This window comes from Musca autumnalis, unplaced genomic scaffold (assembly GCF_047663935.1).
Source record: "Musca autumnalis isolate F117 unplaced genomic scaffold, ASM4766393v1 scaffold_2, whole genome shotgun sequence".
In the NCBI taxonomy this organism is placed as follows: Eukaryota; Metazoa; Arthropoda; class Insecta; order Diptera; family Muscidae; genus Musca; species Musca autumnalis.
The window spans coordinates 164030159-164043990 of NW_027411755.1; the positions used below are offsets into that span (position 1 = coordinate 164030159).

At 35.0% G+C, this 13832-nt stretch overlaps 1 protein-coding gene across 1 annotated transcript in view; it reads left to right on the forward strand.

Annotated features, from left to right (window-relative positions):
• Positions 1 to 12603, forward strand: part of LOC141394817 (uncharacterized) — a 154916-nt gene extending 142313 nt beyond the window's left edge. The window contains exons 4-12 of the mRNA XM_073969718.1: positions 1607 to 1721; positions 1790 to 2331; positions 2395 to 2612; positions 2679 to 4066; positions 4155 to 4308; positions 4367 to 4628; positions 4690 to 4836; positions 11167 to 11320; positions 11389 to 12603. Of these exons, the coding sequence (XP_073825819.1) occupies positions 1607 to 1721; positions 1790 to 2331; positions 2395 to 2612; positions 2679 to 4066; positions 4155 to 4308; positions 4367 to 4628; positions 4690 to 4836; positions 11167 to 11320; positions 11389 to 11634 (3226 nt within the window). The 3' untranslated portion in view covers positions 11635 to 12603. The remainder of the gene's footprint in view (positions 1 to 1606; positions 1722 to 1789; positions 2332 to 2394; positions 2613 to 2678; positions 4067 to 4154; positions 4309 to 4366; positions 4629 to 4689; positions 4837 to 11166; positions 11321 to 11388) is intronic.
• The last annotated feature ends 1229 nt before the right edge of the window (positions 12604 to 13832 follow it).

Consider the following 13832-nt stretch of genomic DNA (forward strand, 5'->3'; position numbering starts at 1 on the left):
TATAAAATATCTTAAAATGTCTTCTGTCTACTAGAGAAGACCTTAAAAGGTCTTCTGTCTATTAAAGAATACCTTAATAAGTATTCTTCTGTCTACTACAGAAGACAGGTTGATCGGATCTTATACCATGTAACTCATAGACTTTACACGGAGGAAAAAACGACTCTCTATCATATATCCCAAACATATTTTGCAGCAAACATATATTTGTTTGCAATCGGTTCCAAACATAACATATGTTTGGGACCTGCAAACAAATTATATGTTTGGATGGAAGCAAATTATATGTTTGGGTGCAAACAAATTATATGTTTGGGTGCAAACAAATACAAACCCAAACGCCACAAAAAATCTACACATGCAGTGATTTCAACTTTGAGGAAGTTGTGTTTTATTTCACAATGGTAGTGGTTTTATTGAAAGGCATAGAAAAAAAGCAAAAGCAACAACAGACACATAGGTACTTAAAAAATTCCAAAGAAATACACAACAGACTTTAAGAAAAGAAAAAATTAATGAAATAATTTATAAAAAGTCGCACTTTCAAAACGAAAAAATATATATAGAAACATCGTTGAACGCTTCTCCTTAGTTGTGAAATAAAACACAACTTCCTCAAAGTTGAAATCATCAGCGGGAAATCAGCAACTGGAATCAAATAATTACATACAATTTTTTGTTCTACAAACATCCCATTCGGGACAATGGAGACTTCTCTCATATCAATGAGTGCACCCCGATTCATATTAGCTCAAGGATATGGGACCTACTGTTTATCGCCGAGTCCGAACGGCGTGTCTTAAGACACCACTTTGTAGAGAAGTTTTACATGACTGAAATACTCAGGAAATGTCGCCAACATTACTAAGGGGTATTTTGCCACCGTTGAAAATTTTGATGTTGACTGGCCGCGGAATCGAATCTACGACCTTCAGCGTGCAAGGCGGGTGTACATACCATTGCACCACGGTGGCACCCTAAATGATTACATAATGTAATAAATAGATACATCCATCTTTCAAATATACATATTTATGTATGTATATAAAAAATGTAATTACCAATATTGAATGCGATATCTTCCTTGTCCAATAACATATTTCCATTCACCTTTTTGATTCAATTATAAAATGTATTGGGAATTTAATTTACTAAAAATCACAATTTCTTTAAAAAAAAACAAAACACAACAATGATTTATTCACTCACTTTACCGTATTTACTCAACGATTGTATGTAGAGAACTGAAGAAAAAAGAACAACATAATTAATACCATTTTTTTCTTTTCCTCTTCGCTTGCTACGTTGGTTATTGCGTCTCCTATTACACATTACACACAGATCTTTATAATAAAATGGCATTTCGCAGCCGCGAGAGCCCTGTTGTTACTCTCTATGACAAAAATCCTCTATCCACCCATAAAAAATATGTTCTAACATAAAAAAAAACATGTTGGTACTCAAACAAATAAAATTGAGATATGTTACTAAATGTTGCAAAACATATATTTGTTTGGACACAGACATATTTCTAACATATATTTTTCTGCATGTATTTAGTCCTTGAAATATCTATTAACATTTACCCCTCCTTCCTCGTTTTTAGACTTGCTGCTGAAAAACATTCCACCAACTACTCCAGTACAAACCGTGGAGGTATCTACAATGAATTTGCCACCAGTGCCATGCCGGCTTTCCTCACCATGTATCCACCAGAAATGGTAAGTTTATTGCAAAAAATCAAGCCATCTTCCATAACATCAATATTTCTTTCATCTCAATCTCCTAGCTCTCCCACACCATGTCTGCTGCCCAATTGTTGTCGGTACAAGCTTTGCAGAAGTCGCTCTTGCCCTCCACAGTCAATGAAGAAGGTTGGAGTGATTTGGCCTTGGCTTTACATCGTGGTCGTGATCATGGCATCCCACCTTATGTCCAAGCCTTGGATTTGTGTGAAAAACGTTTCAATGATAATGCCAACATTACGTTCGACAATCTCTCGAAATACTCAACTATTCCTGAAGAATACATTACCAATTTACGTGATATCTATCAAACGGCAAATGATGTTGATTTATTGACTGGAGCCCTACTTGAAGATCCTGCTGTGGGTGCATTGTTTGGCCCTACCATTACCTGTTTGTTGACATTGCAATTTGAACACTTGAAAAAGACCGATCGTTTCTGGTATGAAAACGATATTCCACCATCATCGTTCAGTTTGGAACAGTTGCAGGCTATACGTCAAACTACCTTGTCTGGTTTGTTGTGTGCTTCGAATCAAGTTACGGAAGCTCAATCAAAGGCCTTTATTGCCCCGGATAATTTCTTGTAAGTTAGGATGATTTCTAGCAAAACCTTAGAATTTAAAAATGTGTGATTTTTATTTTGCAGGAACACTCTCTTGGGCTGTGACCAAATTCCCAAATTCGACATGCGCCCCTGGCAATCAAGTAACGATGATGTCGAACCCATTGAACATGTTGAAGTTGAACCTGAGGTAAAGGAAGTCATTAGTGAATTGAGCCCCGATCTATTGGAAGCCGCTGTGGAAAGGGCCAAAATTGAATTGGAAGAACGTAAACGTTTTGAATATGAAGCCTGGTTGGCACGTAAGTTGCAGAAGTAAATAGAACATAGAATTACATTTTTATATAAATTATTTTTGTATTTTACAGAGGGTGCCATCAGTGCCAAAAGTCCCGAAGGTATGGCTGCCTCATTCAGCAAAGCCAATCGCCAAGCCCTGCTGTTGGCCAACTCCTCCTTGATCTATGAATTGGCTTCCAATGAAATTGTCAATACCTTGAACTCCATCAATCGTCGCAAACGTCAAATCTTTGATTCCAGCTTGAGCAACTTCAATCGCAATGACCTCACCGAAACTTTGTCCACCATTGACATTTCCAGTTTCTTGCCCAACACCCATCAAGCCACAAAGGAATGTGATGATCCCCCAGTATCTTGTGACACCACAACACCATTCCGTACCATGACTGGTTATTGCAACAATTTGCGTAACCCCAGCTGGGGTAAGGCCTTGACAACCTTCTCACGTCTCTTGCCGGCCCAATATGATGATGGTGTCTCTAAACCAAGATTGGTGGCTGTAACTGGTGCTCCTTTGCCAAATCCCCGTACTGTATCCACTGTCATCCATCCTGATATTTCCAATCTGCATACCCGTTACTCCTTGATGACTATGCAGTTTGCTCAATTCTTGGATCACGATTTGACCATGACACCCATTCACAAAGGTTTCCACGAGTCCATTCCCAGTTGCCGTAGATGTAATTCTCCCCAGACAGTTCATCCTGAATGTAATCCTTTCCCTGTGCCGGCCGGTGATTATTATTATCCCGAAGTTAACGTGACCAGTGGTGAACGCTTGTGCTTCCCCTCAATGAGATCTTTGCCTGGTCAATTGACCCTGGGTCCCCGTGATCAAATCAATCAGAATACCCATTTCTTGGATGCTTCTATGATTTATGGTGAAAATCCTTGTGTGGCCAATCGCTTGCGTGGTTTTTCGGGACGTTTGAATTCCACCATCCATCCCATACGCGGCAAGGAATTGTTGCCCCAAACCAATGTCCATCCCGAGTGTAAATCACGTAGCCGTTTGTGCTTTGATGCTGGTGATGATCGTGCCTCTGAACAGCCAGGTTTGACTGCCATCCACACATTGTTCTTGCGTGAGCACAATCGCATTGTTGAGGGTCTGCGTGGTGTTAATCCCCATTGGAATGGTGATCAATTGTATCAACACACTCGTCGTATTGTCAGTGCCCAACTGCAACACATCACCTTCAATGAATTCTTGCCACGTATTTTGAGTTGGAATGCCGTCAATTTGTATGGTTTGAAGCTGTTGCCTCAGGGATACTACAAGGACTATAACCCCTCATGCTCTCCAATTATTTTCAATGAATTTGCTGCTGCCGCTTTCCGTATTGGTCATTCGTTGTTGAGACCTCACATTCCTCGTTTGAGTCCCCAACACCAACCCGTTGATCCACCAATTCTGTTGCGTGATGGTTTCTTCAAAATGGATGCCCTTTTGCAGGTAATTGATATTGGAAAACATTTCCAATTTTTGCCGGGGGAAAATTGAAATTAATTTTATTTAAAAAATCCTTCTTTTCTCCTTAAAGCCTGGCATTATTGATGAAATTCTACGTGGTTTGGTGGCCACTCCCATGGAAACCCTGGATCAATTCATTACCGGTGAGGTTACCAATCACTTGTTTGAAGATCGTAAGATTCCCTTCTCTGGTGTGGATTTGATTGCCTTGAATATTCAAAGAGGTAAGCGTTAAGAAATTTTTTGACCTAAAATAAATACAACAAAATAAACTCTTTCCAGGTCGCGATCACGGTCTGCCATCATACAACAACTATCGTGCCTTGTGTAACTTGAAACGTGCCACCACCTGGAATGATTTAAGCCGTGAAATCCCTGCCGAAGTTATTGCCCGTTTCAAGAAAATCTATCCCACTGTTGATGATATTGATCTATTCCCTGGTGCCATGACAGAGCGACCATTGCAAGGTGGTTTGGTTGGTCCCACATTGGCCTGTATTATTGGTATCCAATTCAGACAGTTGAGAAAGTGCGATCGTTTCTGGTAAGTTGTCATTAATTTCCTGGGAAGGAGGAGAGATTAATAACTGATGTTTGTCTTGTAGGTATGAAAATCAAAATGCTGAAGTTAAATTTACCGAAGCTCAATTGGCTGAAATCCGTAAAACCACATTGGCCAAGATTACTTGTGAAAATTTGGAAATTAGCGGAGATATGCAACGTGCTGCCTTTGATTTGCCCAGCAATTTCTTGTGAGTATTAAAAACATTTTGTTTTCCGACATCTTCTTTCCCATAAATGTATAGGAAATCAATTAATAGACCCTCAACAAACATTCTGCAACAAATTTCACTCTGATGGACCCTCAAAAATATTTCTTTAAAAAAACCAATTCTGATGGACCCTTAATAAATATTCTTTAAAAAATACATGTCTAATGGGCCATAAAATTGTTTATTTAAATTCTTGTTGGATTCGAGCTTAATAACCTAAGATTTGTTGCAAAAATTGTTTTTTAACCCTTTAAAAAAAAAAACATTTTTCAATAAAATCCGTACCTCAACAATTATTTTATAAAAAAACCAAGGTTCTCAAATAATTCTTTAAAAAATTTCTCGTCCTTCAAAAACTATTTTTTAAAAAATCCACGTCCCTCAGAAAGAAATGTTATAAACAAAATCACGTGCCTCAAACAATTTTTTTTAAAAAAATTACAAGTCCCCAAAAATATTAAAAAATGCAAGTCCCTCAAAAAATATATATTAAAAAAAGTTCCTCAAAATATATTTATAAAAAACACGTCCCTTAAAAAAATATTTCTTTAAAAAATCCCCGTCCACCAAAACAATATTTTATTTTTAAATTAAAGTGCCTCAAAATATTTAAACAAATCCACGTAAGCAAACAATATTTTTTAAAACCCACGTCCCTCAAAAAATATTCTTATTAAAAATCCTCGTCCCTCAAAAAAATTATAAAATCCACGTCCCTCAAAAAATATGTTTACAAAAAATCCTCGTCCCTCAGAAAAAAAAATATATAAAATCCACGTCCCACGTCCTCAAAAAGTCCCTTAAAGAGTCCACGTACCTCATAAAAGTCGCTTAAAGAATCCACGCCCTTCAAAAAATATTTTTTTTAATAAATATTTTTTTAAACATCTACGTCCCTTAAAAAATATTTTTTATAAATCCACGTCCATCAAAAAGTATTTTTATTAAAAATCCTCGTACCTCAAAAAAACTTATAAAATCCACGTCCCACGTCGTCAAAAAAGTCCTTTAAAGAGTCCACGTCCCTCATAAAAGTCCCTTGAAGAATCCACATCACTTAAAAGTCCCTTAAAGAATCCTTACTTACTTACTTAGCTGGCCCATTACAGAACATTTGTTGCATAGACCGAACTATGAAAAGATCTCCAATTCCCTCTGTTTTTCGATCCGCTTTCTGGAATACCGCACCTTTTCATTTCTTCATCCACTTGTATGCTCCGCCATGTGGCATGTATTCATACGGCTTTTAAGCGGGTTCATCATCTCTCATTCTTAAGATATGGCCTAGCCAACGCGTTGTATCCCAATACGTTTAACTATATTCATGTCTTTGTATAGCTTATGTGATTCATACGACATCGATATTCACTGTCAACGCAAATCGGCCCGTAGATCTTTCGAAGAATTTTCCTCTCAAACACACCAAGCACTGCCTTATATGCTTGCGCAAGTACCCATGCTTCGGAGTCATACATTAGCACGGGTAGTATCAGCGTTTTGTATAGTGTTATTTTTGTTTGACGAGATGTGGCTTTGTTTTTAAATTGCTTACTTAAACCGTAGTAGCATCTGTTGGCCAATACAATTCTTCTTCTTATTTCACAACTGATGTTGTTTGTTGTGTTTATGGCAGTGCCGAGGTAGACGAAGTCTTTAACTACCTCAAAATTGTAGGTACCAACTTCCACGGTTGGTCCGAGCTCTATGGACGCTTTGCGCGTCGACACCATCAATTTGGTCTTTTCGCCGTTTACCGCCAGACCCACTTTCGCAGATTCTGCTTCGACCTTCATAAAGGTATCAGTTACTTCCTTTACTGTTCGTCCCATGATGTCTATGTCATCAGCATAGGCAAGTAACATGTGACTATTGGTGTAAATTGTGCCATTTCTTTTGACATTTGCATCTCGTATTACCTTTTCCAGCAAAATGTTGAAAAGATCACACGAAAGGCTGTCTACTTGTCTGAAACCTCTTTTGGTACAAAATTCTTCGGAGAGATTCTTTCCAATTTTAACTGAGGGCCTAGTATCAGTTAATGTCATCTTACAAAGCCGGATGAGCTTTGCGGGGATACCAAATTCAGACATTGCGTGGAATACCTTTGATCGGAGGGGACTGTCGAATGCTGCTTTATAATCGACAAAAAGGTGAAATGTGTCGATCTGCATCTCTTGGGTCTTCTCTAGGATTTGCCGCAGGGTAAATATCTTGTCAATGGTGGACTTGCCAGGTCTAAAGCCACATTGGTATGGTCCAATTATTTCGTTGACCATTGGCTTTAGTCGTTCACACAATATCCCTGACACTATCTTATAGGCAATAGGGAGAAGACTTATGCCCCTATAGTTTGAGCATACAGTCTTATCTCCTTTCTTGTGGACGGGACATAGGATGCTCAGGTTCCAATCGTCGGGTACGCGTTCTTCCTGCCAGATGGTGCTAACTAGCTGATGCATACACCTTATCAGCGCGTCGCCTCCGGTTTTAAACAGCTCGGCTGGTAAGCCATCGGCTCCTGCTGCTTTTTTATTCTTCAGCCGGTTGATTGCTGTTTTTACCTCATCTTGGCCGGGCGGTATACATTCTATACCATCTTCTGGGATTGGATCTGTGGTATCATTGTCGTTTTCGCTACTATTGGATACGAGCAGATTGGAGAAATGTTCCTTCCATATCCTGAGCACGCTATCTGTATCTGTTACCAGATTACCTTGCTGGTCTCTACAGAAGGATGTGCCTGTACCAAAGCTATCTGTTTGATGTTTCACTCTTTGGTAGAATTTTCGAACTTCATTCTGGCTCCAGTACATCTCGATTTTTTCACACTCCCGCTTTTCCATTTCTCTCTTTTTCTTGCGGAAAATACGTTTCTCTTCTCTCCTTTTCTCCCGATATCTCTCTCGTGAGCTACGCGTTGCTAATGATTGTAAAGTAGCTCTATATGCAGCATTTTTCTCTTAGGTAGCAGCTCGATACTCCTGGTCATACCATGAAGTCTTTTGTGGAGGTCTCTGGTATCCAAGTATAGATTTTGCGGGTGTTTGCATGGAGTGGACAATATTTTGCCATTGTGTTGTTATGTTATCGGCACAAGGAGTGCTCTCATTAAGCAATTGGGCTAGTTGAGTGGAATATGCTGTGGCTATCCGTTGTGTTTGCAGCCTATCCATCTCCAACTTCCATGTTGTGTCTGTTCGTGCTTTATTTGCAACGTTTAGACGGTTACGTACCTGCAACAAGGTAGTGATCCGAATCAATGTTTGCGCCTCGGAACGATCGTACATCCAATACGCTCAATGAATGTCTTCCATCTATAACAACATGATCAATTTGATTATTTGTTCCTTGATCTGGAGACAGCCAGGTGCCCTTATGAATATCGAGATGATTAAATCTGGTACTGCTAACTACCATGTTTTTTGCAGCTGCAAAGTCTATCAGCCTCATACCATTGTCAGATGTTTCACTGTGGAGACTATTCCGAATATTGGGCCAAAGATAGTCTCCTTTCCAATTTTGGCATTAAAATCGCCAATAATGATTTTAATGTCATGGGCAGGACAATGGTCATATGTTTCTTCTAAGCACTCGTAAAATATATCTTTGGTCTGTTCGTCCTTTTCTTCAGTGGGAGCATGAGCGCAAATAAAGCTGATGTTGAAGAATTTAGCTTTTATTCGAATTGCAGCAAGTCTTTCATTCACTGGGGTGAAGCTGGATACCAGATGTTTTAGTCTCCGACTAACTACGAATCCGCAGCGAAACTCATGCTTTACGTCATGGCAGCTATAATACAGTGCGTCACCTTTAGGTGTTCTTGTGACGCCTTTCCCAATCCATCGTATTTCCTGTATGGCAGTAATATCGGCCTTGTACTTTTCAAGTACGTCGACAATGCGAAGACTGCACCTTTTCTATAAAGAGTGCGAACATTCCAGGTGCAGATTCGCAGATCATGGTCCTTAAAACGTTTGCGGGGTTCGTCAACTTTAGAGGGGTTTGTTTTTCTTTTCTTTTGTTTTTTCATAGTAGGATGTTTTTTCTAGGGGAGGGTTACTAACCCGACGCCCAAACCCAAGTTTTTAACGTTCTTATGGGTTAACGCGCGGCACATGTTAGCTCACTACCTTTAACGGGTGTTAAAGGCAGTTCCCCAGGTGACACCACGGGGAGGTAGGTCAGTGTCCACTTGAGATGAGAGAGGGACCAAGATAAATCCTGGGCTTTGCCGTGTTAAAGCCGGTCAAGACCGTTGCTTGGTATCATTCATCCCCTACGTTTTTTAAATCTACGTCTCTTAAAAAATATATATTTTTTTCAAAAAATAAAAAAGTATTTTTTTTTTTAAATCGAGGTCTCTCAAGAAATATTTTTAAAAAATCCACGCCGCTTAAATAGGTATTTTTTTAAAAAATCGAGGTCTCTCAAGAAATACTTTTTTTTAATCTACGCCTCTTAAAAAATATTTTTAAAAAATTCACGTTCCTCAAGAAATACAATTTTTAAAAATCCAAGTCTCTTAAAAATATTTTTTTTAAATCCACGTCTCTTAAAAATATTTTTTTAAAAAATCCTCGACTCTTAGAAAATATTTTTTTTAAGAAAATCCACGTCTCTCAAGAAATATTTTTTTAAAACATCCAAGTTTTATTTTTTTAAATTCACGTCTCTCAAGAAATATTGTTTAAATCCAAATCTCTCAAGATATATTTGTTTAATCCAGGTCTCTCAAAAACTATTTTTTTTTAATCCGAGACTCTTAAGAAATTTGTTTTTAATTCACGAATCTCAAGAAATATTTTTTTTTAAATCCACGAATCTCAAGAAATATTTTTTTAAATCTAGGTCTCTCAAAAAATATTTTTTTTTAAATCCACGAATCTCAAGAAATATTTTTTTAAATCTAGGTCTCTCAAAAAATATTTTTTTAAATCCACGACTCTCAACAAAATATTTATTTTTAATCCACGCCACTCAAGAAACATTTTTTTTTTAAATCCACGACTCTCAAAAATATTTTTTTTTAAATCCACGACTCTCAAAAAATAAATTTTTTAAAGAAATCCACGTCTCTCAAGAAATATTTTTTTAATGAAATCCACGTCTCTCAAGAAATATTATTTTAAAAAAATTCACGTCTCTCAAGAAATATTTTTTTAAAGAAATCAACGTCTCTTTGGTAATATTTTTTTAATCAACGACTCTGAAGAAACATTTTTTTTAATCCACGACCCTCTAGAAAAAATTTTGGTTAAATCCACGACTCTCAAATTTTTTTAATGCACGACTCTCAAATAATATTATATTTAAATCCACAACGCTTTAACTTTTCAATGTCTCTAAAAAAATATTTTTTTAAAAAAATCAACGTCTCTCATGAAATATTTTTTGAAAGAAATCCACGTCTCTCAAGAAATATTGTTTTTCAAAAATCCACATCTCTCCAGAAATAGTTTTTTTTTAAATCCAGGTCTCTCAAGAAATATTTTTTTTTATCCACGACTCTCAAATATTATTTTTTTAACTCACGTCCCTTTTAATTTTTTTAAATACACGTCCTTCAAAAAATTATTTTTAATAAATCTACGTCTCTCAAGAATTATTTTTTTAAATCTACGTCTCTCAAGAAAAAATGTTTTAAACGATTCACTTTTCTCAACAAATATTTTTTAAAAACTCCGTTTTTTCCAAAAAATGTTTTTTTTTTTAAATCCTTTTTCTTCAACAAATATTTTTTTAAAAAATCCGTTTTCTTTAAAAAATCCAAGTAACACAAACAATACTTCTTAAAAAATCCACGTCTTTCAAGAATTTTTTTTTTAAAAATACGCTTCTTAAAAAATACTTCTTAAAAAATCCACGTCTCTCAAGAAATATTTTTTTAAAAAATACGCTTCTCAAAAATAATTTTTAAAAAATCCACGTCCCTCCAGAAATATTTTTTAAAACATCCACGTCCCTCAAAAAATATCGTTTAAATATCAACGTTCCTCAAAATATATTGTTTAAAAATTCCACGTCCCTAGAAAAATATTTTTTTTTTTAAATTCCGCGTCCCCCGAAATATATATTTTTTTTTTTTAAATTCCACGTCCCTCAAAAATGTTCTTTATAGAATCCCTTAAAATAATATTTTTAATAAATCGGAGTCTCTCAAAAAATGTTTTTTTTTTTTAAATTCAATGCCCTCAATAAACATTTTTTAAATAATCCAGTCTCCTCAAAAAAGTATTCTTTAAAACATGACGGACCCCTAAAAGTATTTGTTCAATTATTTATTATTTATTTTTCACTGGTTTTCTTCAGGAATCCACGTGTCCCATGCCATTCAATGCCACAGATCGATTTGAGTGCTTGGCGTGAAAATGTTCAAGGCTGTCAGATTGGAAATCGTCATGTGAGAGTTGGTGAATCTGCTTTCCCCTCACCATGTACCAGCTGTGTTTGCTCCACTGAAGGCGTAAGTTAATGTTCTAAATAATAAACAATATTTATTTAAATGAATCTCTTTCTTCTCTTTCCCCTTAGGCCCAATGTGCTTCACTACGCATCACAGACTGTGGTCAATTGATACGTCAATGGCCGAAGGAAGCCATTCTCCGCGATGAAGTATGCAATTCACAGTGTGGCATCTATTTGACAGGACAAAATGGTGGCAACTTTAATGCCCAAGCAAGACAGGGTGCCTCAGTGCCGCCATCACGTGTACAACGTTCAAGACCACAAAACCTCTTTAAGTTCCCCGATTTAACACCATTCATAGCAACATTGTAAATTAAGGAACACATTTTTTAAAAAATATTTTTTATGTAGTTTTAACAACTATTCCTTTGTGAAAATCTTCAACAACAAAATCCAATAAGTCCGCCATTAGTTAGAAAAAGAAAAGAGCGAAGAATTTTTATCTAGTTTTCAAGCCGAAACAAATTTTGAGAGGCTTTAAAACGTTGTTCTTATAGAAATTGTTTTTCCTTAGAAAACTAAAATATTTTTCTTTACTTATAACGAACGATAAAAAATTAAACTATAACTACTATGTATAACTAATGTAAATAATTTAATAAAAAAATAATATTGTTAGAAAATATAATATGCATGTAAATAAATACTTTTACCAAAATCGTAACGTTTGGTAAAAATAAAAACTAAAACAAATATTTAGGAGAAAGCAAAACTATGTAGTTCTTCTACCTAAATCAGTTATCTATTAACTAATTGTTATAAACATTAAAGACTTATTATATATGAATGCACTTTTTTATAATCGAAAAATTTTTATATAAAAGTTACAAAAAAATAATTAAAGAAAACTTTTTCATTCTCAATTACTCTACATAAAGTTCGGAATTTACTGGTTATTTTTTATTATTTTTTTTTTTATTTTGTTAATAGTCTTCTTTATATAAACTGCCTATATAATTTTCCTAATCATATATTGTTTAGTTTTTTTCTTTAATTATATATAAACACAACTTTATACACTTTAATAGAAATCGTCTACATACATATATTTTATGTCGAAATAATATTGTTCCATTATATTTCTATTGCATTTCTATTGCTTATTTATTAAAATATAAATTATAAACGAAGATGATGAGGTGAATATATTTTTATGTTATGTCAACTGTCATTTAAGCGAACCTAAAGTAAAAATAATCTTATATTTTTGTATGTATTTGTTAGTGTATCGATTTTCCACGAAAATTTAACAAATAAAGTTATATTGTAAGTCTAATAAAATATTTGGCGTTTTATTTTTTGGTATTGCTAATTTAGGTTAATTAAACGGTTTTATTTAACTCAGCCTGTTTGTTTTATTCTTGGGTCAAATTTAGTGCATCAAATTTCACCCTCTTCCTGTCAACCGATTAACCTGACATTTTGTATACACTTTGGACTTTGGGGGCAATACAATTATGTTTATTCATTATCACTATAAATTCAAGATGGCGGCCGCTACAAAATGGCGGATAACGTAGGTTTTATCAATTCCATCAATATGGGTATCAAATGAAAGTGCTCAACCAGTAGAATACAATGTACTATATAAAATTAAAATCCAAGATGGCGGCCCCTACAAAATGGCGAATAACTTACAGCGAATCACATTAAAAGTATCCACATCAATTTCTTTTATTAAAACTGCTATTGCGAAGAGATAATTAATAATGCCGACTTCATTCTTTTTTCATTGCATTATTTTTATATGTCTTGACCTAAATATTATAAAATAAAATTAACGAAATTCTGATGAATTTAGATAATAAATTAAAAATTGTTAATATCATCGATTTTTATCTCACAGTGAAAATATCCACTCCAAAAGTAAAAATTGTAAACATCACCGATTTTTATCTCACAGTGAAAAGTATCCACTCTAAAAGAATGCGAAATAAAAACTAAAAACTAGAAAATAAAAATAGGTAAAAAAACTTTTATGTTAAACGGTTTTATGTTAAACATACATTGCAATGTTTAAGATAAATTTACCAAAAACCAAAAAATAATAAAATAGATACAGTCGTGGGAATTATAAACATATGCATAGACTAGACTAAAATAAAACCGTGGGGCACGTCAATTGTCTACAATCGTTGATTAAAATGTTTGTTTTGTAATGATACACTATAATTAGGCAGTTGTTCAACCGACAACGATGGACGTGTGATAAGTAGGGCTAGAATGTGCCCCACGGTTTTATTTTAGTCTAGTCTATGCATATGTTTATAATTCCCACGACTGTATCTATTTTATTATTTTTTGGTTTTTGGTAAATTTATCTTAAACATTGCAATGTATGTTTAACATAAAACCGTTTAACATAAAAGTTTTTTTACCTATTTTTATTTATAATTTGATATCAATCTTATAAACATTGTTTGATGGACCCTCGAAAAATATTCATTAAAAATCCAGGTCTTATGCACCCTCAAAAAATTCTTGTTAAAAAATCCACGTCTGATGCATCC